This window comes from Carassius gibelio, chromosome A17, assembly GCF_023724105.1.
Source record: "Carassius gibelio isolate Cgi1373 ecotype wild population from Czech Republic chromosome A17, carGib1.2-hapl.c, whole genome shotgun sequence".
Lineage (NCBI taxonomy): Eukaryota > Metazoa > Chordata > Actinopteri > Cypriniformes > Cyprinidae > Carassius > Carassius gibelio.
In genome coordinates this window covers 2,659,028-2,682,816 of record NC_068387.1, presented here as the reverse complement: position 1 = coordinate 2,682,816, position 23,789 = coordinate 2,659,028, and the positions used below count along the sequence as shown (strand labels likewise).

At 37.8% G+C, this 23,789-nt stretch overlaps 2 protein-coding genes across 3 annotated transcripts; one reads left to right on the top strand and one right to left on the bottom strand.

Moving 5' to 3' along the window:
* Window positions 1-436: 436 nt before the first annotated feature.
* Window positions 437-18,726, bottom strand: LOC127933333 (vam6/Vps39-like protein). 2 transcript variants are annotated; one of them, XM_052530252.1, is made up of 24 exons: window positions 18,164-18,726; window positions 17,255-17,320; window positions 17,100-17,164; window positions 16,723-16,765; window positions 16,243-16,337; window positions 14,282-14,380; window positions 14,107-14,199; window positions 13,655-13,838; window positions 12,061-12,181; window positions 11,612-11,732; window positions 11,386-11,515; window positions 10,128-10,270; window positions 9,907-10,047; window positions 8,852-8,993; window positions 8,246-8,332; window positions 7,197-7,270; window positions 6,909-7,125; window positions 6,412-6,540; window positions 4,576-4,678; window positions 4,129-4,174; window positions 3,107-3,256; window positions 2,802-2,936; window positions 2,385-2,476; window positions 437-1,764 (listed from the first exon to the last, which is right to left on the bottom strand). In XM_052530252.1, exons 1-24 carry the CDS (start codon window positions 18,234-18,236, stop codon window positions 1,686-1,688), a joined length of 2,628 nt encoding a protein of 875 aa, XP_052386212.1. In that variant the 5' UTR covers window positions 18,237-18,726; the 3' UTR covers window positions 437-1,685. The 2 variants fall into 2 exon arrangements, with proteins under 2 accessions (XP_052386212.1, XP_052386213.1); XM_052530253.1 differs by having other exon boundaries at window positions 14,282-14,377.
* Window positions 18,727-20,640: 1,914 nt separating this feature from the next.
* Window positions 20,641-23,144, top strand: LOC128031368 (cytochrome c oxidase subunit 7A2, mitochondrial-like). The gene is made up of 4 exons (XM_052619584.1): window positions 20,641-20,800; window positions 21,395-21,484; window positions 21,999-22,083; window positions 22,931-23,144. The coding sequence occupies exons 1-4, from the start codon at window positions 20,783-20,785 to the stop codon at window positions 22,987-22,989; spliced, it is 252 nt and encodes an 83-aa protein (XP_052475544.1). The 5' UTR covers window positions 20,641-20,782; the 3' UTR covers window positions 22,990-23,144.
* The last annotated feature ends 645 nt before the right edge of the window (window positions 23,145-23,789 follow it).

Below are 23,789 nucleotides of genomic sequence, written 5' to 3'. Positions count from 1 at the left end.
AAAAAACAATACAAATTGCACATAAACACACACACACACACACACACACATATATTTGTATGACTAAAACCTTCAAATTAAAATATAAAATATATATTTTTTCAAAATGCATAAAACTTTTGTTCCTTGAAATAAAGTATTACATTAAATTGTTTATAATATATATACATATTTCATTAAGTTGATCTACTAAAATAACTAAAACTGAAATAAGAATAAAAAACTAATTAATAACCATATTATAGGCTATATACAGTAGGTGGCCAGCCTGTCTGGGCCTTACCGCCGCGGCAGCTGTAATTCAGTTGCGTGTTCAAATTGCGTGTTTAAATCATTCGCAAAACTACCGCCAGGTGTATATACACACAGGCAATAATTCCAAAACGAAATATACCATAAAAACTAGCAGAAATAGTTTAAACAAACCTCACTTCGCTTAATAGAAGATGCATGTTTATTAGATTTGTCTTTCACCTCAGATTCAATGTACAATCTCCACATTCACATCCATATCAACCGATACACTTCAGGCCTGTTACAAAGGATTCGATGTAAGAGAGCGTGTCTTTGTTTGAGCAACAGTTCAGGTCGTGGTTTACAGTTCACTCAAAGAACAAGCATCTGACAACAGTGTTAAGTGGACAGATGGAATAGGAAGCCAGAAAAACACTGTGACATGATTGCACACATAGGTGAAACATTCCTTACAGTAAAGACATTGTGTTAATAATAAATTAAAACCACTCAAGTTACCAAGAGAGAAAAAGTGGCATGCTACAGTGATTGTAGAGTCATCGCTCCGCTCTCTGAAACCTCATACAACCCAAACCACTCGAAACATTAAACACAATGACTTTGTTAAAAAAACACACACACACATCCAGACGTCTAGCCGTAAACAAGTCATCTTAGAAACTAGAGGAAGCATTCTTCTTTCCATCTGACAGCCCATAGCAGAAAAACACAGTCAAATTTACAGTAAAACACAGGTACGCCAGAATTTGCCAGACAGTAACTAATTCAATTATTTCAGAATGCAGAAAAATGCTTTATTTAATAATTCAGTAATTTACCAGATTGCAATTTAGTGGAAAAGAATTACAGTATTGCATTGATAAATGCATTTGGTAAACTACCGGATTACTAAAAATACCGTATTTAGTTTAGAAGTAGCTTGTAATTAAATAAGACTGAGGACAAGCCTGTCCAGTATTTGACTGTAAATGATCTGCGGTGTGTGTGTGCCAGTGCTGGCCTTTCTGTAGAGGGCCCACATTAAGGTTTATATCTGGAGTCTGATTTCATCTCAGACTAACAGAGCGAAGCAGAGCAGCTCGGAGTAACAGTCCTGAGCACCTGAAGGGGCACACAAACACAGGCCTTTACTCGCCACTAAAGGCACGGGACAAAGCGTCATGTTGAATGAAAAGGTACACTGTACGCGAAGAAGAAAAGGTGGGATGTGAGGGAATAAGTGCTTCTCTGGGGCCGTGTCGTGCATCTAGATCAAGCTTTCAAAGTAATCTGAATTTAGTCTCACTGTCCAGAGTTTTCTTTTTTACTTTGGAAGTTGATTTATTTTTATCAGTCAGACGTGCCGGCTTTTCCATTCCACTGGAAAGAGTGGGAGAGAAATCGAGAGAGACTGGTTTCCTTCGGACGCTCTCTGTGCCCGGCGTGTTTGACTACTCCACCGGACACACGCTGCGGTCTTTACAGCAGAAGTAGTGGACCACCACACCGTTTGGATACCTGGCAAAGGCACTGCATATGAAGAGGACACAGAGACGTAAATATTCACACAGTGAATCCCTCAAACAGTCCCTACATCATACTAAACACTAACAGAGCGGCTTGTTTTTCAGACTTATTCTTTAATAAAGAGTGACAAGCTAGAAGAGGTGAAGATAAAAAAAAAAAAATTTAAATTCATGACTCCGTGTTATTAATTACTACCCCTATGGTAACACTATCTCTTCTCTGATTGGTGGAAACCTCTTCAGAATTACAGAAGGTAACAGTCATGGTCTGGAAGCAAAAAGCTCCATTCGTTTTATCCATAGTGAAATAGATTATTAACAATAACAATAAATCAGAGTTATTAAAAAATAATAATAATAATGTTCTGGCTCTTCCAGGCTTTATAATGGCAGTGAATGGGGGTCGAGATTTTGACTTATCTGTTATTTTCTTCTCTCAATATGGAAACATTCTCTATTAAAATGCAGTTTACTCTGTTATGTCTGTGGTATTCATGATGTGGTTATAAGGTCAGATTACTTGTACAATCTTTGGCTACACACTCGAGGATGCATGACGCAGACAGGTGAATGTGTTACAGAACAGAATACTGCAATAACGTGAGATATTAAGACGAAGCGCACCTGTTTCCGATCTTCTTCTTGCACACCCTGCAGGTTTTTTCATCTGTGATGACACACTTCACCTGCTGGTGAAAGATACGTTCCTCCTGCACCTGCACACAAGCATTAAAACATTATTAAGTTTCATTAAATTAAACATATGGGCCATTTTGGAGAGTAATTAGTTCAAATCAGTGATGCTTTTAAAGCCCAAAGTACTCTTAGCTTTATGCCATCATACAGCTTTGGCCATAATTGAACATTTTCTAGTAGGATTACAGAAGCTCAGCTGTGTTTAAACATTGCATCTTTTCAAGTAACAAGCTTCTTAATCTGACAAAATGATGCATTCACCAGAACCTTGTTTTAAAACAATGAATACAGCTTCAAAAGTAAGTCTATAGCGGACTGAGTCAAACTGTCGTGCAGTAGTCGTACCCGCAGGAACTCGGCCTGAAGGAGGCTCTTCAGGACCTGGTCGAAGCGCTTCCTCCCAGCCTTCTCCTCCAGCACACTCTCCAGAAACACCTGGATCTCTCGGATCTGAGTGTTGGCTGGCAGCAGGTTTATAGCCTTATGAGAGACAGAAAAGAAACACAATGAAAGAACACGCCATGGAATCTGTCTGCGGTCAGTATTTCACTCTCAGACAGGTGAGGAAAGGAAACGGTCACGGTTTGGTGAAAATGTCTTAAATTCCAGACTCAAATGTATATTTTCATGTGTTCTCGATGGATGCTCACTTTGGTGGTGTTTAGTTTGCTGTGGTGCAGCTGAAGGACTCTCAGGGCCGCCTGGAGGTTCGGCTGTGGCTCACATAACTCCATCTTAATGGGCCCGAGGAAGTGCACATCTGGAGGAGACAGATACATGCGCAGCAGGGACAGATACACCTACAGACAGACACAGACACACGGCAGCGCTGTTAACGGTAAACAAGGAGCTTCAGCACAAGAGGTTGACCACATTTACACAGTGTTTGGGATGGACATCTGTATTTACTAACCCTCAGACTTCAAGCCTCACGCATCTGTGTGATAGTGACTACAGTAAATATTAAAAGGCGACTTGACCGTAAAGTCTCATCACAACTGACAACACAATCTGAAAACACCTCGATTGAACGCACTGGGTCAGCTGGCCAATCAGAGCGCACTGCTCTTTTAGAAGGAGGGGCTATGTAGGAATCAATGTGTTTGCTATTAATAACCCTAATAGCTCTCTCTCTAATAACATACTCTATTACACCATGTACACAATCGATCTTTAAAAATAGCATCATATGACTCTATAATGTTTTTGCATTCAGTCTCTCCAGACAGCTTGAATGTTTATCTTAGTTCCTAATTTTAAAGATTTAAATTTAAGTAAAGATTACATTTAAATAAGTACAGCTTTTATTGGATATTTTAATATTTTGAGAGAATGCAATTACTGATAAAACTATACATAAATTTAAAAAATGCAACAACAATTTTAAAACAAATGATAATGATATAACGGTTAAAACTGTAAAAACATGAATAACATGAATAAATCATTTAAAATGTACAGTATATAATGTATCAATAACTAAATACTGTAATGATTTAGTGACAGTATGCAATCTATTATTCTGTATATTCAGCAAAGAAGAAATCCTTGTGGGACTGTAGCTTTGTAAAAGATATAGTACAAGCCAGACTGCAGTGACTACACAACTTCTACTGTACAGTTAGATTGTGACAATGAAAACAATTCAAATAAGACTGGTGAAAGCACTCACATCTTTATTGCCGTTTGCTGATGGATCATAATGACCGTGGCAGTACCTGAGGAAGATCAGAAACACAAAGATCAGAGTCATAAACATAACAGGAGAAAAGTCTAAATGTTATAAATTATGGAGTTAAACGTCAGTTTCCCTTTCATGGAACAGTTAACATGAAATGCACTGAAATTGGTTTCATACATTACATCACTGTTTACCTACCAAAGCAGCATAAAACAATGACTTAACTTTTTGGCTAATGGTAAACATAAACAACAGTGCAGCCTTGGTAGAGGAACTTATTTGACTTCCAACACAGACAAACATTTATCTTTTCGAATAATGTACACTGATGAATAAGGACAGGAATGTGTATTAAAAAAGTAAACAGTGTCCATTTTGATTTCATGCTGACTCTGTGATGGAGAGCAGGGTTAGGGATGAGTAAAGAGCGACACTCACTCTTCAGCCATACGTGTGTCTTTGAGAATGTGAACGTAGATGAAGAGAGCCTGCTCATGTTTCCCCATACGACCCAGAAGAAGAGCCCTCTCCTCCAACAGACCTGAACGAAGAAGAGAGAAGAGGAACACTAGAACAGTCTTTCTCATTGTTGTTCTAGATTTTAGTGCCCAAGCCACTAGAGGCGCAGGGGCAGGGCCCTATTGTTTTTCTAAGGACTCATTTTATTATTATTTTTTTTTTATCCAGGGCATTTTGTGGTCCTTAACATATTCAAGAAAAAAAAAAAAAATTGCACACATGTTGGAATCTACGGCCTAAAAGCGAGGCAGAAGGTCACGGAGGGGTCACCGGCAAGCTCTGTAGCACACACCATTTCACAGTCACCGAAATTAATACATATAAAGATCTTATCAGAAAATCCCAAACAACTTTCTTGCTGACAGTCAGCACTCTTCCTTACAGGAAGTCAGCCATATAACATTGTTTGTAAAATGCAGGCTCTGGATTTTGGTATACTCATCCTAGGGTTTTTATCCAATCACCCCCAAACTTGCTCAATATGGTCTAAAGACATTGAGGATGCAAAATGTTTATCTCTCAAAACAGTTTGGCCATAACGAGGCGACATATTTATTGCAAAAAAAGGGAAACAGGAAATGTTTTTGCTCAAATTTCAGAGGTGAAATCACAATGTTATTTTTACCTGATTGCATCAAACTTCATCAAAATAATGTCAAAATACGGCTGACATAAAACTGCAAAGGGCTTCTTGATATCTTTAAAATACTGTTGCCATGGCAACACTTCAAACTTTAAAATACTTATTTTTTTATACTCCTCCAAACGCTGTCATACAATTTACACCAAACTTCAGCATGATCCATGAGATGATGAGATGAGCATGAAAATCGCATTCGATTTTTTTGTACAGCCCAATTGAAATTTCATTCACCCGTGGCAGGCAAAGAAGACATTTCAGCCGATAAGAATCTCCCTTGACTTCAGTGAATTCAAACATATCCTTGAGATATGGCCATGGGTGATCCCTGTCGGGAGTCTCGGGATCGTTGCGGGCAGCAAGAGCTGCACTATCACCTATTTAAGCGGTCATCTTCCACCTCGAACTAACTGCTGCGTGAGCGTATGTTAGCAAAGAACTCGTGAAGTCGCGCATTCTTTTTTTTTAGAAAACCAAATTTTTCATTGGTTTGTAAAATCAGTGTAATAAATACTTGAAGCGGGCATGGGGAAATGTATCGGAGTAAAAAGTAAACTTTGTCTTTAATAAAGTAGTGGAGTAAGAGTGAAAGTAGATGCAAATAAAACCTACTCAAGTAAAGTACAGATCCCCGAAAAAAATACTTAAGTAAAGTAGCAAAGTATTTTTACTTCGTTACTTACCACCACTGTGGACATTTCAGCTGACAAAAGAAGGCTGTAATACAAAGACTGTCCACTACATGGAGTCACAGAATAAGAATTATTTTAACCCTCATCATTCTCCTGTCTGTTTCCATCCATTATAATAACATATAAGTGCATAGATTCAGTCGAAATGTACTGTTCTGTGAATACAGCTTTATATAATTACTTTACAAATGATACAGATCATCAGAATCATTTAAAAATTATTTTAGATCATTAAAGGTTTTATATATTCTTCCCTCTATGTGTATGTATTTGTTAAGTAACCCTTTCATTGGTGTAACTCAACATCCAGACTGCCAGAGTTTTAAATGCATATTGCCAGCTCCTTTATGCCACCGGGGGCTTGGGCCCGTCATCGCTGCTTGCAGCTATATTTGTTGTAATGTCTCTGACCTGTGGACTCACCATCAAATGGGAAATCACTGATGAGTCTCTCTGGTTCATAGCTGATGGAAACATCCAGAAATGACAGAAGCTTGTTCCTATACTCTCCCAGCTCTCCTGCCTCCTTTCCTGCAGCTACAGCTGGAACACCTGGATATAGTCAACAAAAGGTGTTCGGCCTTTATTTCATCTAGATGGAAAGTTTTAGTTTTAGACATGTTTATGGATAATTTGTGTCACAAATGTAAACTACCATTTATTTTTAGGCAAAACTGAAATGATGATACTATTCAACTACTAGTCAAAACAGATTATGGTTCAGTGTTTATGACCTCTGTATAGTTTCATAGACTGCTGCATATAGACACTGAATTTCACTTTTAATGAGAAATTGTCCCAAGACTGTTTTCCTGTTGCATCATTATTGTGTTAGTTGAGCAGGAATTATATTATTGTTACCAGCAGCACTCCAAGAGCAGCTCGGATAAAGCAGTGTGAGTGACAGCTGCGCGTCTGACCTTCAGGCAGTGAGTTGAGGTACACCTTCATGAGGCCTTGCACCTTCTCCAGGTAGAGCTGGATCAGAACATTGTGGAACTCGGGCCGTGTCTCGTCCCACATGTAAATGATGTGCTCCAGGTACGGGACGGCCAGCTCCTTGAAGCCCTCCTTCAGGAAGTTCAACACCTTATCTCTGGGCAGAGTCTCCACCTCCGTCAGGTCCTCAGTGAAGATCTGAAAACAGAAAAACCAAACTCAAGATCTTCAAAATGACAACAGAGTACATATAAATACAACCATCTCACCTTCAGTCCATCCTCTGGACAGATCTTCAGAACCCACGGTGAAAACTCAAATATGAAGTCCAGGTTCTCAACACCTGTAGAAAGAGACCAATGCATGCAAGTGGTGAGCTGGATCATTTGTCTCACAAATCAACATATTGTTGATCTAGTCAGAAAAGATGAAAGTTACTTATCAATCAGAATCAGTTGACGGGCTATGCATTTACTGCATTTTTGGGAAAATCTGTGAAATAGAAAGCTGGGTAGCACTTTATTTTACAGTCCTGTTCCTCATGTACATACCATGTACTTATTATAGTAATTACAATAACTATGTAATAACTAGGTACTAACCCTGAACCTACCCCTAAACCTAACTCTACCCCATGTAGTTACCTTGTATTACCAGTACCTTATATTACACGTACTGTAAAATAAAGTGCAACCGAAAGCTGAGAGTACTACACTTTTATTGGTAGCTGAAAGAATTTAATTGGTGAGAATATTTACTAAACAATGTTTTCTTATATATATTTTTTTTTTGTAAAAATAATTATATATCAAATAGGGCTATTCTTACTAAAAAACAATGACTAAAATAAAACATTACTACTAATACTATTGTAATATTTTGCTGTAAAACAACATACTGAAAATAAATATTTATGAAAATTATTTAATTAAAAAAAATGTACATTACATTTATAAACTTGCAATACTAGCATTTATGGATGTCTTACTTTCTTTTCTTTCCAAACATTAAACCATCAAATTTTATTTTGCCGACTGGTGCATGTTTACAGATGCATGTTATAAGGAACCCAGAATCAGAGCAGATGGATTTTGTGTGGAGCAGCATTAACCATGACGTTCTGAAATGCTGAAAACATGCATGGATCATGAGCTGAACACAGTAAAGGAACACAGCGAACATGTTTAAAATTCTGGCTCACTTCTTGACCCTCAGGCAAAAAAAATAAATCCTAAGCTTTAATGTGTGCAATCTTAATACACAGTGTGCTTATTTTATTAAATTGTATGCATGCAGTAGTAGAGTGTGGTCATCTCACCCAGCCTCTGAAGATACTGAACAGTCCTCTCATGACCCTTCAGAGGAGAGTTGGCTTTGGTGGACTGATCCAGCAGAACCTGCAGAGCTGGACAATCACACTTCTGTAAATCTACTGAACTGAATGAGGAAGATTATTAGACACAAGACTATTCAGAGAACATACAGTGCCAAACGGCATCCAATTCATTCAAATAATCATTCGGTTTGCATGGACTTCCTCAATAAGCATTCATAAGTTTTGAAATACTGTTCACAAATACTGTTTACAAATACTGTTGCTAATAAAACAACTGCATGAGAATGCTTGCATTAAATGTGTATATTCATGATAGTGATGTTTAAATAATTTAAGTTTGTTTGACTGCAGAGAGGGTTTATGAGGCAGTATGGACACGGCCTGGTCCTCATCATCTCTGCTGTCAGACATGACATCAACAAAACCAGCTCAGGACCTGATTAGAGCATCTCTGTAAACAAGAGCCCTGCTTGAGGACACCCACAGAGATTAGACTCCTAATGGAGATTACTCAAGGACGCATTAACGCTCAAATGATCAGCCTGAAGCATGTTCTCAGCGAGCAGGAGTTGAGAAGACGGAGCGCACCTTTCTGGTGAAGGCCTTTTTTCTCATAGAGGATGATGAGTTCGCTGTATTTGTGGGCTTTCTTCAGCACATACTCGCTCTCCTCTATGTGACAGTGGTTGTTCTCCAGACGCAGGAGAGGCGACACTAGAGCTACATTGGTCTGCGGATCAAAACAAAACAAAAACCATTCTCTACATTCACACCTTTACAGTAAATCGATAAAAACTAGCTGTAACTGTAGAGATCTGTCTCCTTAGACAAGAGCTTCAGGCATCACAACCAGGTGCTTATACATTCATATCTCATCTCTCTCATACAGACGTGTTTAAGTAATCATTGACTGAAATAATAACAGCGTTATGGTTATGAGAATTTACGGAGAACAATTAAAAGCAAGAAGCATTTCAAAAACAAAGAAAGAGAATTTGAAAATTGTTTGATACATTGTAATTTTTTTAAGTAAAATATTTTTTGAGTTTTGAAATCACACCTTACAATCTTTTGCTTTGGTTTATTGTAGTAAATTTTATATAAAAAATGGATAAGTAAGCTATCAGAAAACTAGCAATCTTGCAGCATCCAATTGATCACAGATATATTCTGTGATTGGGTTTATTATTTTATTTTCTGACATGTTGGTGTTATATCTTTCACTTGGATGTTATAAGTTGCACTGAATAAATCCAGCTGGATAAAACACAAACTGTGTCTGTTTTCATTTCAGGCTGCAAAGCAACAAAATGTGATTCTTTTCTATACTCACTGTATGTAACAGTTCAAGAATTTAAGGTTCGCAAGATTTTTTAATCTTTTTGAAATACAGTATCTTATGCCCACCAAGGCTGCAATTACTTGGTCAAAAAAAAGAAAGAAAGGAAAGAGAAAAATAATTAAGCATGCAAACAGTAACATTGTGTAATATAAGAATAATTACAAAAAAACTGTTTAAATATATTTTAAAATGTAATTTCTTAATGTTATAAAAAAAGCTGAATTTTCAAAAGAACGTTCAAAAGAACAGCATTTTATTTAAAAAGGAAGTATTTAGTAAGAGGACGCTCTGAAGGCCTTACGTGGAGGTAACACTTGAGCAGCGTGGTGTCGATGATCTGAAGCAGCTTCTTGCGGCTCTTGATGGTGGGGGTCCCCTCCACGAGAGGAGAGGTGGTGGAGGGGTCCGAGTCGTTCAGCTGCTTCACCAGATGACTGCGTTTCTATCAAAAACATAAGAGGGAAAACTGTAACAAGATCAATTAAAAAAACAAAAAACACTCCGTGTGAAACTGCTGAATACCTGCGTCAGGTAGTCGATGAGGGCCAGGTGGGCTTTCTCCAGCTCGGCTCCAGACAGCGCGGGCAGAGGGTTGGGGTAGTGCAGCTGTTTGCGGTAGTCAGTGGGAAGGAGGTCTGGATACAGGCCAATAACATGCGTGGGATCTAGAAAAGAGACGAGAAAAACAGCTTTTTATCATCCTGAATCAATAGGGTTTTGTTTAAATGTCTGACATGAGGTCCGTTTAGCACAAGCTCAAGATATTTTCACATTTTATTCTGACATAAAATACATCAGTAATACCAACTTGTGATTTTACTTGTGTTGAAAAGCAAGGCTGCTAACAAGTGTCTAAATGGGAGGTTGTCAGGACATTAAAACGTTACAAAACCAAACAGGTAAACTATTTAAACTACTTCAAACTCAAACCTTCAGGGAAAATGACATTTCTATCATCATTTACTCATCTCATGTTGTTCCAAACCTTCCACTGTGGAAGTCTATGGCTACCAACAACTTTGTGAGTGCAACCAATCTTTTGCGCTCAACAGAAGAAAGAATCTCATTCAGGATTGATGACAGAATTAAAAAATTTTTGGAGATAACTATACCTTTAATGGTGAAGTCATGTGACCATGGTGTAGTTCATTTATAGTCTATGTTTGGCATTTTACTTTTGGAGATTGTATTTAGTTGTGTTTGTTTGTGAAGATCATCACGATGAACAAAACATGCGAGAATCATAAACCTTTGTTGGCCACAGAGTTTATTTTCTGCAATAATCCATACACCAAAACTACTGTTTTTTTTTTTTTTTGGAAGGAATCAGGGTGATGTGATGCACACAAAGTTTGGCCTCCAAACACACATCCCCACTGCAGGACTCTCTGACGCACACTTCTTTCTTTCCTGGTCCAGTGGCACTCTCTAGTGGACTGTATGATGCACCGCAGCCTCAGACAGTTCAAGCACTTTTTAATAAAGGAAATACATTACAACTCAATTTATTTACTTGGTATGCCACTAATGAACTAAATATATATATATGATAAGAGATTGAAAATAGGTGGATTTATTGATGCAAAATATAGAAACCTTCAAAACATACTATTACAGAAATTTTACTTTTTAAATTTAAAACGGTGTAAGAAAAACGGATGGATAATGTATACGGATTTCAAAAACATAAATCTTAAATTTAGTCCTACATATGTATTTATTTATGTATTTGTTTCCACGTCCTCATTGGTGGTGCATCATCGCAGCTGTACGAACTCACCTGTGCCTAACTTAGCAAACACCTGCATGGAGTCGTCGAAGCGTTTCTGACAGAACAAGTTGAAGGCGAACAGGTTCTGAATGTGATGGATCTGCTGTCTCTTGTCTGCATCTGAATCATCCTTCATTTTCTGAGGAAAGACGAGAAAAAACCAAGGTCAGTGTATGAGCTGAGAACACAGTGTACTCTGCGCTCAGTCTTTAGGAGATGTTAAAAAGTGTCCCACCGCTAGCTGAAGCGCCAGCTCAAACTGTTTGTCCTGCAGCAGCTGTCGTATCTGGCTGGCTATAGAGATGGGCACCAGACGCCAGACAAAGTGATTGCTGGCGACGTACACCACATTTGATCTGTGGAATTACAGAGGGAAAGAAGGAAGATGTAAACATACCTTAAATAAATCCTTAACATTTCATCATTTATTTCACTTTCAAGTCGTTTCAAATTAAAGAAGATACTTAGATTTTTTCCTCCATACAATTAAAGTTATTGAGCTCAAATCTAGTTTGATAAATAATATCTTCTTTTGAGGTCCTGCAGACAAAATGCATACAGGTCTGGAACGACACAGCGGTGAGCAAACACGCTCATCCTTTAAATCAAGACCGTCTTCTCATATAGTATGCATCAGTGGGTCTAACTCATTGATAGGAAAATGTTTAGGTGTAGAGGTCTGACCCGGCGGAGGTGAGGAAGCGCGGTCTCTGCAGCTCTATGCTCTGCACCAGCAGTCTGGGCTCAAGGGTGCGGATCTCCACATAGCGGGGCAGCACTGCGATGATGTACGGCGGCTGGTGCTCTGATGAAAGACACGTCAACACAGACTCAGACATGACTTGAAAAATCAGTTTAAAAAGGAAAATGTGTTCAAAAGTGCTGACAGTGACTGTACTCTCTCGGGTGATCTTAGTTTGTGGAAATCTGTGGATTTTTCTCCAGGCACAGATTCAATAATCGATATTAAAGCAGCACTTGCTTTCATTCGTTTCTATTAATCAGTTCAGATTAACTCAATTTTGTTTGTATCATCGCTCAGAAAAGGTTTGTGGAAGTTTTGAAAATGTTTTAATGCAAATATATGTAGGTACATATTGCTGCTATTACACTGGAGTAACTTTATATCATGGTAACACAATGTACGTCATGACATTGTTATTTTTTTCGGGAAACAAGGTTATTATCTATGGAAGCCCGTTTCTGCTCCTGAATAAGAAAATAAAACAAGGTAATTGGAACTTTTTATCTCACAATTCTGACTTTTTTAACACTCAATTGCAAGTTATAAAGTCAAAATTGCGTGTACCATATTTTTCGGACTATAAGTCGCACCTGAATATAAGTCGCATCAGTCCAAAAACACGTCATGATGAGGAAAAAAACATATATAAGTCGCACTGGACTGTAAGACGCATAGCATAGAGCGCCCTCTTGTGGCTGGAGGCGGTAATGTTTTCTCTTGGTTCATTTCTCTCGGTTCATGTCAAATTAATTTTGATAAATAAGTCGCACCTGACTATAAGTCGCAGGACCAGCCAAACTATGAAAAAAGTGCGACTTACAGTCCGGAAAATATGGTAATAAAGTAAGAATTGTGTGATATAAAAACTAGCAATTTTGACATTTTGTCCTCGGAATTGCAAGTTTATATATCGAAATTCTGACTTTCTTTTTTTTCTCATAATTAAGAGTTCATATCTCATAATTTTGACTTTGTAACTTGCAACTGAGAGTTAGAAATTCAGAATTGCAAGATATAAGCTCGCATTTCAGAGAAAAAAAAGACACAATTACCTTGTTCTATTTTTTTGTTTAGTTGCAGAAAAGGGCTTCCATAGTTATGAGACCAAAATATTAGATAGCGGGGAAATTTCACAATTCTCGATTTATTTTCCTTTATTAAAAAAAGAAATGTCATTCAATCATTGAATAATTTTATTATTGCTATTATTATTATTATTATTATTATTAACAAACAGTCTATCAGGTGAAAGAAATTATATTATGTCAGGTGTGTTTTGCCACCAATTTGTTTTTGTTGAGCTGTAAATAGTAAGCTTGTGGATACTCGATTGTATGTGACATTCAAAGTAAAAGTGAATGAGATTTTCAACCTCTTTTGCTCATTATTTGAGCAGGTTGATACATTTTAACACAAATGTGAATTAAAAATAGCCATGTCGTTCACATGGTTTTATCAGAGACTGAACTCAAGAACAAACATGCTTGGCAAGCTGCTAATGAGTACCTGAGAAACATGTGCCATCATACTGACCCATAGCAACAGGAATGTCCGTCCAGTTAAGGGCACATTTCTGAGTGCAGACGCCTTCTTCGTTCAAGACAACCGTGAGGTCATCCTGACCCACTGCCACCTTCCCATCGGCCAGCGGGGCCACCAGCGGTTCCAGCTGTTTCCCTGTGGGGAACAGTTCTTTGACTGTGCCACGTCCGTCCATCTGAAGAGAAAAGACACAAGATTAATCCCCAAAAAACTCTAATGTGAGTGAATCTCCATATAATGATTCATTCGGGAGAGAATCTGGTCTCAGCATCAGATGGCTCTCCCAGTCTGCTCACTGTCCATCTGATATACATTGTAAATAAAACCAGAAAGCAGTGAGCTTCAATTTGGTTTTTATCAGTCTAAGAAGAGACAAAACTTCTGACAAAACTGCAATGCAATCTACAATATTCATGAGAAGAACTAATTTTAGTTTTACTGACCCGGATCAGATAGTAGTCTCGTTTGAAGCCCACACATATGGAGTTTTCACACCAAGCCATGGACTTGGGAACGTCTGGGGCGGTGACATCCCCCTGCAAAAGTGACCAAACATGATTTAGGCTAATATCATGGTTAGCTACCAATATTTCACTTCTGTGTTTCCAAGCTCAAGACCTGTAGTTCATGGAAATCTCTGTCCTTCCAGTAATACAGCTGGATTTTCCTCTTGACTGCGACACACATGCGCAGTTTGGCCTCGCCTGAGCTGGACTGCTGAAGAGGAACAGAAACAAAACTGGGGTTCAGAGCATTAATGGACAATTACATCCATCAAAGTGGGCCAAAAGGTTTTGGACCCCTCAAATCACACTCGGGGCCCTGATTTACTGTTCTTCAAAATCAAGGGCAATCAGAGAACATAATTAAACTAAAACATGATTCAACAAGTTCTCTCCAGCTGTTAAACACCTTCAAACTACCACTGGGGCCCGTTCTTCATACGTTGATTATCAGTTAGCTGGATTTTACTGTTGACAATTTGACAAGATCCAGGATTGTTTGGTTCTTAGTAGTAGTAGAAGAACTTTATTGTCCCCGTGGGGCAATTGGGTTTGCGGCGCAGTCTCAAGGCACTACATGACAACATATAACAAAAACAATACGATGCATTACAAAACACTAAAATACATAAATACAAATAAAAATACCATTGGGTCTAACCCTGCCAGCTGGACAGATAGCTTATTTTAATTGATTTAACGCCTTAATGGCTTGTGGTACAAAAGAAAATTTTTATCTTCGAAGCTTATCCTGGAGTTGCTGTCATTGCCACAGGTACGTAAACTTAAAATGAATTGGGAGCAGGTTTATTTCACGTAAAGAGGAACAGATTGCATCTTTTTTAGGCGGCGATGATTACTTAAAGTCTGTCTGAGCCACTACTACTTTTTTTTCTTTTCTAAGAGTACCCTATAATGATTTAAAATACTAAGTTAATTGAAAATATGTTATGTACAAACAATGTTATGTAGTCTATAATAATATAGACACAGGCAGTTTTACTCATTAAGAGATTTATTCCTGTGGGAGTGATTATTACCTTGTAATTTTATTGGAGTCTGAGCCATGCATTAATCTGAATGGAGACAGCTATTATGAGAGTGGCAAATCTGCTTCACAGGTAAAATTAAATTAATTGCTCATTACAACCTTGAAATAATAATGTAAAGCCTGTACAAAGCCTGTAGAAATCATGAAATAATGGAAATAAATGGAAATCATATTAAAAAAATATATATATATGCACATTTACATTCAACTTTATTGTCTTTGCTCATGTAAAGTACAAGGCAACGAAATGCAGTTAGGATTTAATCACTGTCTTGACACCAGCCAATCACTGCCACAATCATGGTTGAAATTAATCCTTTTTTTTTTTATTCAAATCTGTAAATTAGTTTAAAGAAGCAGATTAACCAGAGATCAGTTATCACGATTAGATCGCACATCTGTCAAATCATCTCAGATGTATTAAGCAAGGTGCAAAGAATGATTATGTCATAGGTGGGTGTGGCTCTGTGGCTCCGCCTTCTGTTCAGTCTGTCATGGTCAGACGCGAGTAAAAACATGAACTCTCTGAAGAACTGTTTTATAATACAAACTGAACTTGTAAAACTAATCGAAAGCTACATGGACACTGTTTTTCATGTTAAATACTTTTAAGCGGCTTGCTTTAAATTAATCTATTGCATAAAGTGCTATAAAAATGAATGTGAACTGACTTGACTGGAATGCTGGATTGCAGAGCTGGAGCCAAAATATCCACAACGTTTATATCCATAATATCCACTTTCTTAACTTCGGTTTTCTCACCATTGTCATTTTTGTTGTAAAAGGTTGTTGTTTATTGTGTTATTGAGAGGAGAAGTGTGCACACACACATTCATATAAACTCAGCTCAAAGCAGCATCAGTGTTGTGAAGAGTTTTTTTTTAGCTTTTTTGGGGGAATATACTTTAAGCAACTGTGTGATTTTTGGTTGATATATGAATTTCTCTTCACATTCACACAGGCATCAACATTTCCCAAACCCAAGTGCCATCAAATAAACAGGCCAGAGTGATTGTTTCACCTACCTGCAGGTCACAGGCAAACAGTGTGGCTCCTCTGGCTTTGGACAGCACAGTTATCTGCTGGAACGTGAGCAGGTCGTGAACGTGGATGTTATTCTCTGAAACAAAAGAGAGATACTACTGACACCAAAACTACACAGTTCCTTAATGATACATTACACTACACCACATCACTTTGATCTTTGATAGAAGTTCCTTAAATGCCAGCCACCAAGAAAGAATATGACAACACATAATGACAATAACTATGTTTAGGCAATACTGCGATTATCCTTATGTAAACCCAATATTGATATGATTGAGCTCAAAAATACATTATATGTGGCATATGGCGATGTCAATTACAATAAACAGGCATGTAAACACCTCCAATCAAATCTGATCAAAGTGTGTATGTGCTTGCGCTTGAATCAAACTTTGCTAAATTATTGGTGCACATGTAAAGGTAGTCATTGAATAAATAACTCTGGTAAAAACACTTACCCAACAGACTAACCAAAATCTTGTACTGTGACACCACAAAAAGCTGAGAGAGGAAACAGAAAAACCAATGTTAGAAGCAGCACATTCTAATTCTAAAATGATTCTTCCATGTACAAAAAGGACATTTCTGAAGAAGCTTCATGCAGTTTGCACATAAAATCAGTTTAATGTGACCATAGATGTCAAACTCCAAAAAGGACCCAAGAACACCATAAAATAGTCAACGAGACTTCGCCAATACATTTGAAGTCGTACAGTAGCTTTGTGTGAGAATCAGGCCTAAAGTTAAGTATTATTCATGGATGTCGCAGTGGAAAAACATAATGTTGTGTAAGTAATAACAGAGTTTGGGTCGACAAATAACCATGGACTTATACCTGCTGAATCTTCTTTGAGAAGTTCTTATTGGATTTCTCTAAAGTAACTTCAAACCTGTTTGTACCTGTGTTTAGAAAAAAAAAAGATGATCACTTAAACTTGAATAATCACTTTAATGCTAGACATAAGCAAAGTTGTAACAAAAACTACGCACATGCATCTTTCTTGATCCTGTACAGAAGGAGATGGCCTGGTTTGGTCCCCACAAGGAGCCAGTCATCTGCAAACACAGGATGATTATCACACACTGAAGACACATGGAGAAGTTTTACAAATGAGCTCTTGGAGCTAGTTTTACAGTAGAATTCAGAATTAAGAGGGTCGGTTTTATTATTTAATTTTGTGTGTTTATGTCATGGCCCACAAACAAACGTTGGTTGGACGTTAACAGAAACCTTAATATAACTAAGGACGGTCCAATCCAAGCTCTTTGGGACAAACACTGATCTCTAGAGCACATTTCAGGACATAAAAACTATTTTGCACATTCAAATGTCATGATAAAGATTGCTCAAAGTTTCACTTGAAATGGATTGACCTAAGAGACCTTAAGACAATCCTTGTTTAATCTAGACTAGAAGACATTGATTGGTTTTAAAAATCGCACACCTGCTAAATGTCATGACCTTTGTGTCATTAACACTTGGTTTAACTGTACTTCACTGATCTTTCAGTTCCCTGCTGGAATCTAAACACCTACAACGATACTATGTTTTCAACACCTTGACAGCTGCCTAATTATTAAAACATCTGTTGTTCAGACAGTGGAATAGTTGTGCTTTCGCTGGCCGTGACTCAAAACCTGATATTCTGTCAAACTAGACAGAGAAATGACATCTGACCAACAAATATTCAACAACTAGATCCATATTGCCCAATAAAATCTGTCTAGATTGAAATACTAGACGCTCATAGCATATAGGCGGCTAAAGAAAACTTGACACACAGCCAGTTTGCAACTCACAAGGTTTTGAGATACAGTCATTATGAACAAATGAAACGGTGCAAGCAGCGATACTCAATATACGAGTGTAAAAGTGTCTAAATGAGGAGCAGAACTGACCCCAGGCCGCCACACAGTCGATCTGGAGGGGTAACTTCTCCAGGATAGGAACTGGTTCGTATGCGTCATGCATACTGGAGCTCTTATGGTCGACCAAACACGCGTAGATAAATCACCCAGAATAAGACACCCTGACAACTGTATAATCTGCCGGCAGTTGACAGAACAATAGTTAACAAACCGAATATAAGAAAACCATTGCTGCACAACAGTTATTTAGATGCTCGACTCTTGTCAAATGTCCCAGAATTGTCCCACTCCATCCCTCTTGAGTCCCGTGTCCAAACTGAAACTCTTGTGTTTTGTTGTGTTGTTAAAGAGTCATGAGCAGTTGGCTAGTGTGTAGCTTTCATATCTCGCCAAACACAGATCCACGATGCTCAGATTCAAGGTGTGTTTCATCCCATTGCCCTGCGCGATGCTGTGGTCTGTTTCAGCTTTTTCTATCCGTTGTTTTGAGCTGATATCCCGCAGGATTCGGTGTTTGACAGCTAGCAGCGAGCTAGCTGCCTGTGCTGCGGGAGCTTCATGCAGCCGTGACGACTGGCGAGCACGTGACTGCGAGAGCTCGCGAGAGTTCCATAAAAACAACACACGTGAACGGGACTGCACTCGGATTCCACAGATGAATCATACTTACTTTAAAATGCTCTGAAAGGAAGTGTAATGTAAATATATTGTGTATTAATATATTTATTTAATTTAAAATATTTATTCATTTAATTTTTTAATAGGATCACAGTTTTCTCAGTTTCCCACAGTGAGTGTGTTTGGAACCCACTGGTGTAAAGTCCTCGAGTTAATGTACTTAAGCATGTTTTTGGCTGCTTTGTAGTTTTACTGTGTATCAAAGATATTCGTAGCTTTCACTTTCTAAGTCGTTGACTTCTAAGGTTGTGGGCTCGAGTCTTGGGCTGGCAATACCACGACTGAGGTGTCCTTGAGCAAGGCATCGAACCCCCAACTGCTCCCCGGACCCTCAGCATAAATGGCTGCCCACTGCTCCGGGTGTGTGTTCACAGTGTGTGTGTGTGTGTTCACTGCTGTGTGTGTGTACTTTGGATGGGTTAAATGCAGAGCACAAATTCTGAGTATGGGTCACCATACTTGGCTGTATGTCATGTCACTTTTTCTACATTTTTTAATAAGTATGTAAGCTTTACTCCACTACATTTATGATGAGTAATGCCATTACTTGACATCCAGACTGCTGTAAGCAGTAGATCACTGCAGGACAGATGAGAGTTGGCTGGAAAACTCTTGGTTTGCCATTGAAATGTAATTTACTACTATTTTTACTATTTTTTTTTTAGATTGTCAATGACTGCTCATACTGTTGTACCCACCAAAATCTGTGGACAGAATGACAAGGCAGATGTTGGGAATTTATTTTATATTTTTCAAAGATTTCAGTTACTCTAAAGACTCAGTATTTAATGAAGTGTTTTTTGAGAAAATGGTGCATTCAGAAGGAAAACATGAAAAAAAAAAAAACTCTGAACAACCCAGTGTATAAATTTATTCTTAATTTGCACTGGCATTGCAATAAAATGTGGTTTCAGTGGAAAATATTTTGTCATAAGATCTTTTTTGTAGGGCTACCTTATGTAAAACAGATTTATGAAAGGTAATGTGAAAATGAAAAATTGTGACAAAATGTATGCTGTTGGCACTAACACTGCACAAACATTCAAAGAAAAACACGACAGAAATGTTATTGCCTAAGGATTGACCAAGGGGCAAGGAACTCGACCGGAAGTTGAAGTCGGGTGAGGGCTGCCATCTTTTAGCAGAACTTCACTTGCGTTAGCATTCCCATTGACTCCCATTCATTTTGGCGTCACTTTGACAGCGAATAACTTTACATCTGAGGCGTTTAAAGACTCTGTTTGTCCATTATTTATTTCTAAAGATACACGACAATGTATAAAGGGCTCCATTACCTTCTATGTTACATTATGGCCCCATATAAACAGTTTTTGTAAAAATAGGCTAACGATTGCGTCATAACCACTCGGCTCTCTGTCACATTACCGTACAGACAGGAGGAGAAGCTCGCAGGCAAATAACTTAATATGGCGTACTGGCGTTACATTTTAAAATACTACACAAAATAATGAATCAGAATACTTACTCCTGCTCACTCACAACAAAGAACTCCCCGCTCAAGCTCGCCGTCTCTGCAAGATTAACGATGGCAGTTTGCACGCACAGCTACTAAAAGATTTACATCTGTCAGACAGGTTGCTGACGTCGTCAAGCTTCGTTTGAGTCTGCGCGTCAGAAACGGAAGTGCTATAAAACGCTAAAACTGGGCTTCATTTGTCTCAATTGAGTTCCAATGGGGTCGCTGTGTCCATTTCTTTTACTGTCTATGGGATTGACACACCAGAAAATGAATGAATTTTTTTGTCGAGTCATTTAAATGAACTTGAATCTGTCCGAACGAACCGATTCTCTGAAGAACCGGACCTCCCAAACGGTTCTGTCCGCTAGGCGGCAGTAACGCGCCTCTCGCGCCTTATTCTGCGTCAGAACTGAGCTGAAGAAGGAAGTGACATTTTCAAGTGTCCTTGTGCGGCTTCCTGAATTCAGCGGGCTAAAGAAGAAATTATCACCATGTTTAGGCACTTAAGGGTGAGATTTAAGCTCGTTATGCCTGTCATCGTTGCATTTATACGAAGAAAGCGATCGATTGTCTTTTCATAACGCAGCTTGATTAGATTTGAGCAGAATTAGCAGCTCTTTTTTTTTTTTTTTTTTTTTGCTCAGAATTAGCAGCTCGGTTAGCCTAGCAGCAGCGCTCGTGACATGACCTCCTGCTCATAACCAGGATATTGAGTGTTTATTATTTTTTTTAATGTATATTTTAGTTTAGCTGATGTAATAAATATACAAACACTCTAATAGTACATCGGTATGTAAATTCTTGTAATTATTTTAACCAATATCTTTCAAGGTCGATGCATAGCAGTTTCCAGGAAACTTTAACGTTACAGTGTTTTTTTTTTTTTTTTTTTTTTTTTTTTTTTTTTTTTTTGGCGTTTATTGACATTATTATATACGTGTAGGTTGTTTTATAGCATTTGAGGCCTTATGAAGGCATTATATATAATCGTATATAGGTCCAATGTGAACAGGTTTAATACTGCACATTAATTTCTGAATTGAGTGTTTTCTGTTATGAAGCTGAAATGTGTTAAACTCGTAGATGTGTTTTTGTGTTTGCAGACCCTGCAGCAGGTCTCCAGGAGGACCCTGTCCAGCTCTGCACCCAGACAGCTGGAGAATAAAGTCCCTGTCAAGCAGAAGATGTTTCAGGTTAGTCCTCTTCACTAGTCCAGCCACAGATCTCTCTGATTCAGTTCCTCTTTGACACTCGAATGGTGCTGTTAAAGTTAAGACTGCAGTTTGTTCCCAGGTTCTGGACTGATGGTCCAGTGTGGATGAACAGATAAGTATGAGATGATTTGCTCCTAGGGTTCACTTGAATAGTAAGCTGTAATGACTAATCTCTGCACGTGCTGTCATGCTGATCATAGATTCTGATTAAACCAGTAAAGCTTCACTTATAACTGCGATAGCACTGGCTTTGACGCTGGCACACTCTGCTCTGGCGATAAATGGAGGGTGTCTGTTATATTGTGCTATGTTTTCGTGGTCCCATCCATATGAGTAAAACTGACCCAAACAAGTGTTTGCTAAAAACATAGAGTCTGCGTACTTTTAGTCCTTTTATTATGCAAATGCAGTTTTTATGCTTTACACTTGTGGCCACCCAGAAGTGCGTTGTGTGTTGAATTAAATGCTAAGATGCTGTTTCTGTTTGTTTCAGGAGGACAATGGCATGCCGGTTCATTTGAAGGGAGGCGCCACAGATGCTCTCTTGTACAGGGCTACGATGGCTCTTACTGTCTTTGGTAAGCTAGAGATGTTTAGCTTGCCGTTTTGGCGTCCATTTATAGCATTTTTACTTTAACTGACTTTAATTTTATTTATCTGGAATCTTGGGAATGAACAGTGTGGTTCATAGTAGACTGATTAATAACTTAATACATATTATTAAATAATATTACATAACATTTGCTTTGTTAATCTCTCTTGATCTCTTTAGGGCCTTGTGAAATTGTTTAAATTAATTAAAATAACAAATAAAGTTTTAATCTTTCTCGATTGCCCCCCCCCCCTTAACTTTTCCTTGATTCTGTTTTAATTATTACATTTTAATATTAAATTTATATTATATATAAATAATATATATATTATTATTAATGGTTTTGCATTATTAAGTTGAAAAAAAAAATATATAAATATAATATTTTTTATTATTATTTTAAGAATCAAATTAAAGTTTAACAATTTTATTTTTGGAAAAGAAAGTGAATCCCAAAAAATGGAAGAAAAATTGCAATATTCCTTAAATTTGTAATGTTATTATTATAATAATTATTATTCTTGGAGAATGTTTTTGTGGGTCCTGCCATACAACTATGAACAGAAAAGAAACCCTAGAAGTAGTTCATGCATGTTGTGTGTTATATAACAAATGATACCTGTTCTCTGCAGTGCTGCTATATAGTGTACAGCTGTATTTGCAGATATAATGGAGAATGTATTTGCAGTTGCTTATAGTTACTCATCCCAGTGAATACGAGTAAATCCAAGTTAAAAGTCTTTAGGAGTGTTCAAAGGTCGTATTGTTTTCTACTCCGTACTCTTTTCAGTGTAAAGGTGTAGTGAATGTGTACTTGTCCCATCTCTCCTCAGGGTCTGGTTATGTGCTGTATACACTGATCGATGCAGCGCTGCCCAAGAAGAAGAACTGAACATGCCTCTCTATTCATGTGTCTGAGCTGTAAAGACCTCTGATCCTCAGAAAGATATCCTGCCTGTCAGTTATTTTCATTACAATGGATTCATATTTATTGATTGTAATGTAAAGCGCAATCATTGTGTAATAAAACTTTCCACTGTACTGGCAGTCTGTGTTTGAAGTTTTCTTCTTAAATGTGTTTTCATTTCATTTATTTCTATTTAAAGTCACGATTCAGCTCAGATTGTTTCCATCTTGTGCATCCAACTGAAACTTGTTATGGGAAATATGTAAAATGGATTGGTTCTATGCACTGGTTGTTGGTTGGATGTTGAAATGTGGGCGTGGCACTTGAAGGGGCGGGGCTTATGTGACCTCTACATCATCTGGTTATGACACTGATTAAACAGTTCAACAAATAAATGAACATATTTATTTAAACATGTTCATGGATGAATCAGCACAGTAAGATCTATGAAGTGCATTTAGAGTGCAGTGAATCTTCATGTTGACTTTAAAATACAAGTACCTTTCAAACCAGCATCTTGTCTTGATCATTTTCTCAACTTTTTCTTGAACTGAAGAAGGAATCCTGAGTATTTAACTGTTTCTATGTATATGAGCTCCATAATGTGGTGGATAATCGTTCAGCTGTGTGTGTGACAATTATGTTCGAAACTATTTTCTGTTTTATACCGAAGAATAGTAGCCGACAAATAGGCCAAATATTCCTAGTATTGTTAGAAATAATGAATTTTAGAAAAACTGATCTTCTCTAAAAAAAAAAAGAAGCCCCAATGTCTTTTGGAATAA

Coding starts and splice junctions, on each gene's coding strand:
- LOC127933333 (XM_052530252.1), bottom strand. CDS start 18,236: ATGCATGACGCATACGAACCAGTTCCTATCCTGGAGAAGTTACCCCTC. Junction 11,516..11,611: donor AGCTGGCGCTTCAGCTAGCG/GTGGGACACTTT, acceptor GTCTTTCCTCAG/AAAATGAAGGATGATTCAGA. Junction 6,541..6,908: donor CCTCAACTCACTGCCTGAAG/GTCAGACGCGCA, acceptor GACTATATCCAG/GTGTTCCAGCTGTAGCTGCA.
- LOC128031368 (XM_052619584.1), top strand. Junction 21,485..21,998: donor TCAAGCAGAAGATGTTTCAG/GTTAGTCCTCTT, acceptor TGTTTGTTTCAG/GAGGACAATGGCATGCCGGT. Junction 22,084..22,930: donor GATGGCTCTTACTGTCTTTG/GTAAGCTAGAGA, acceptor ATCTCTCCTCAG/GGTCTGGTTATGTGCTGTAT.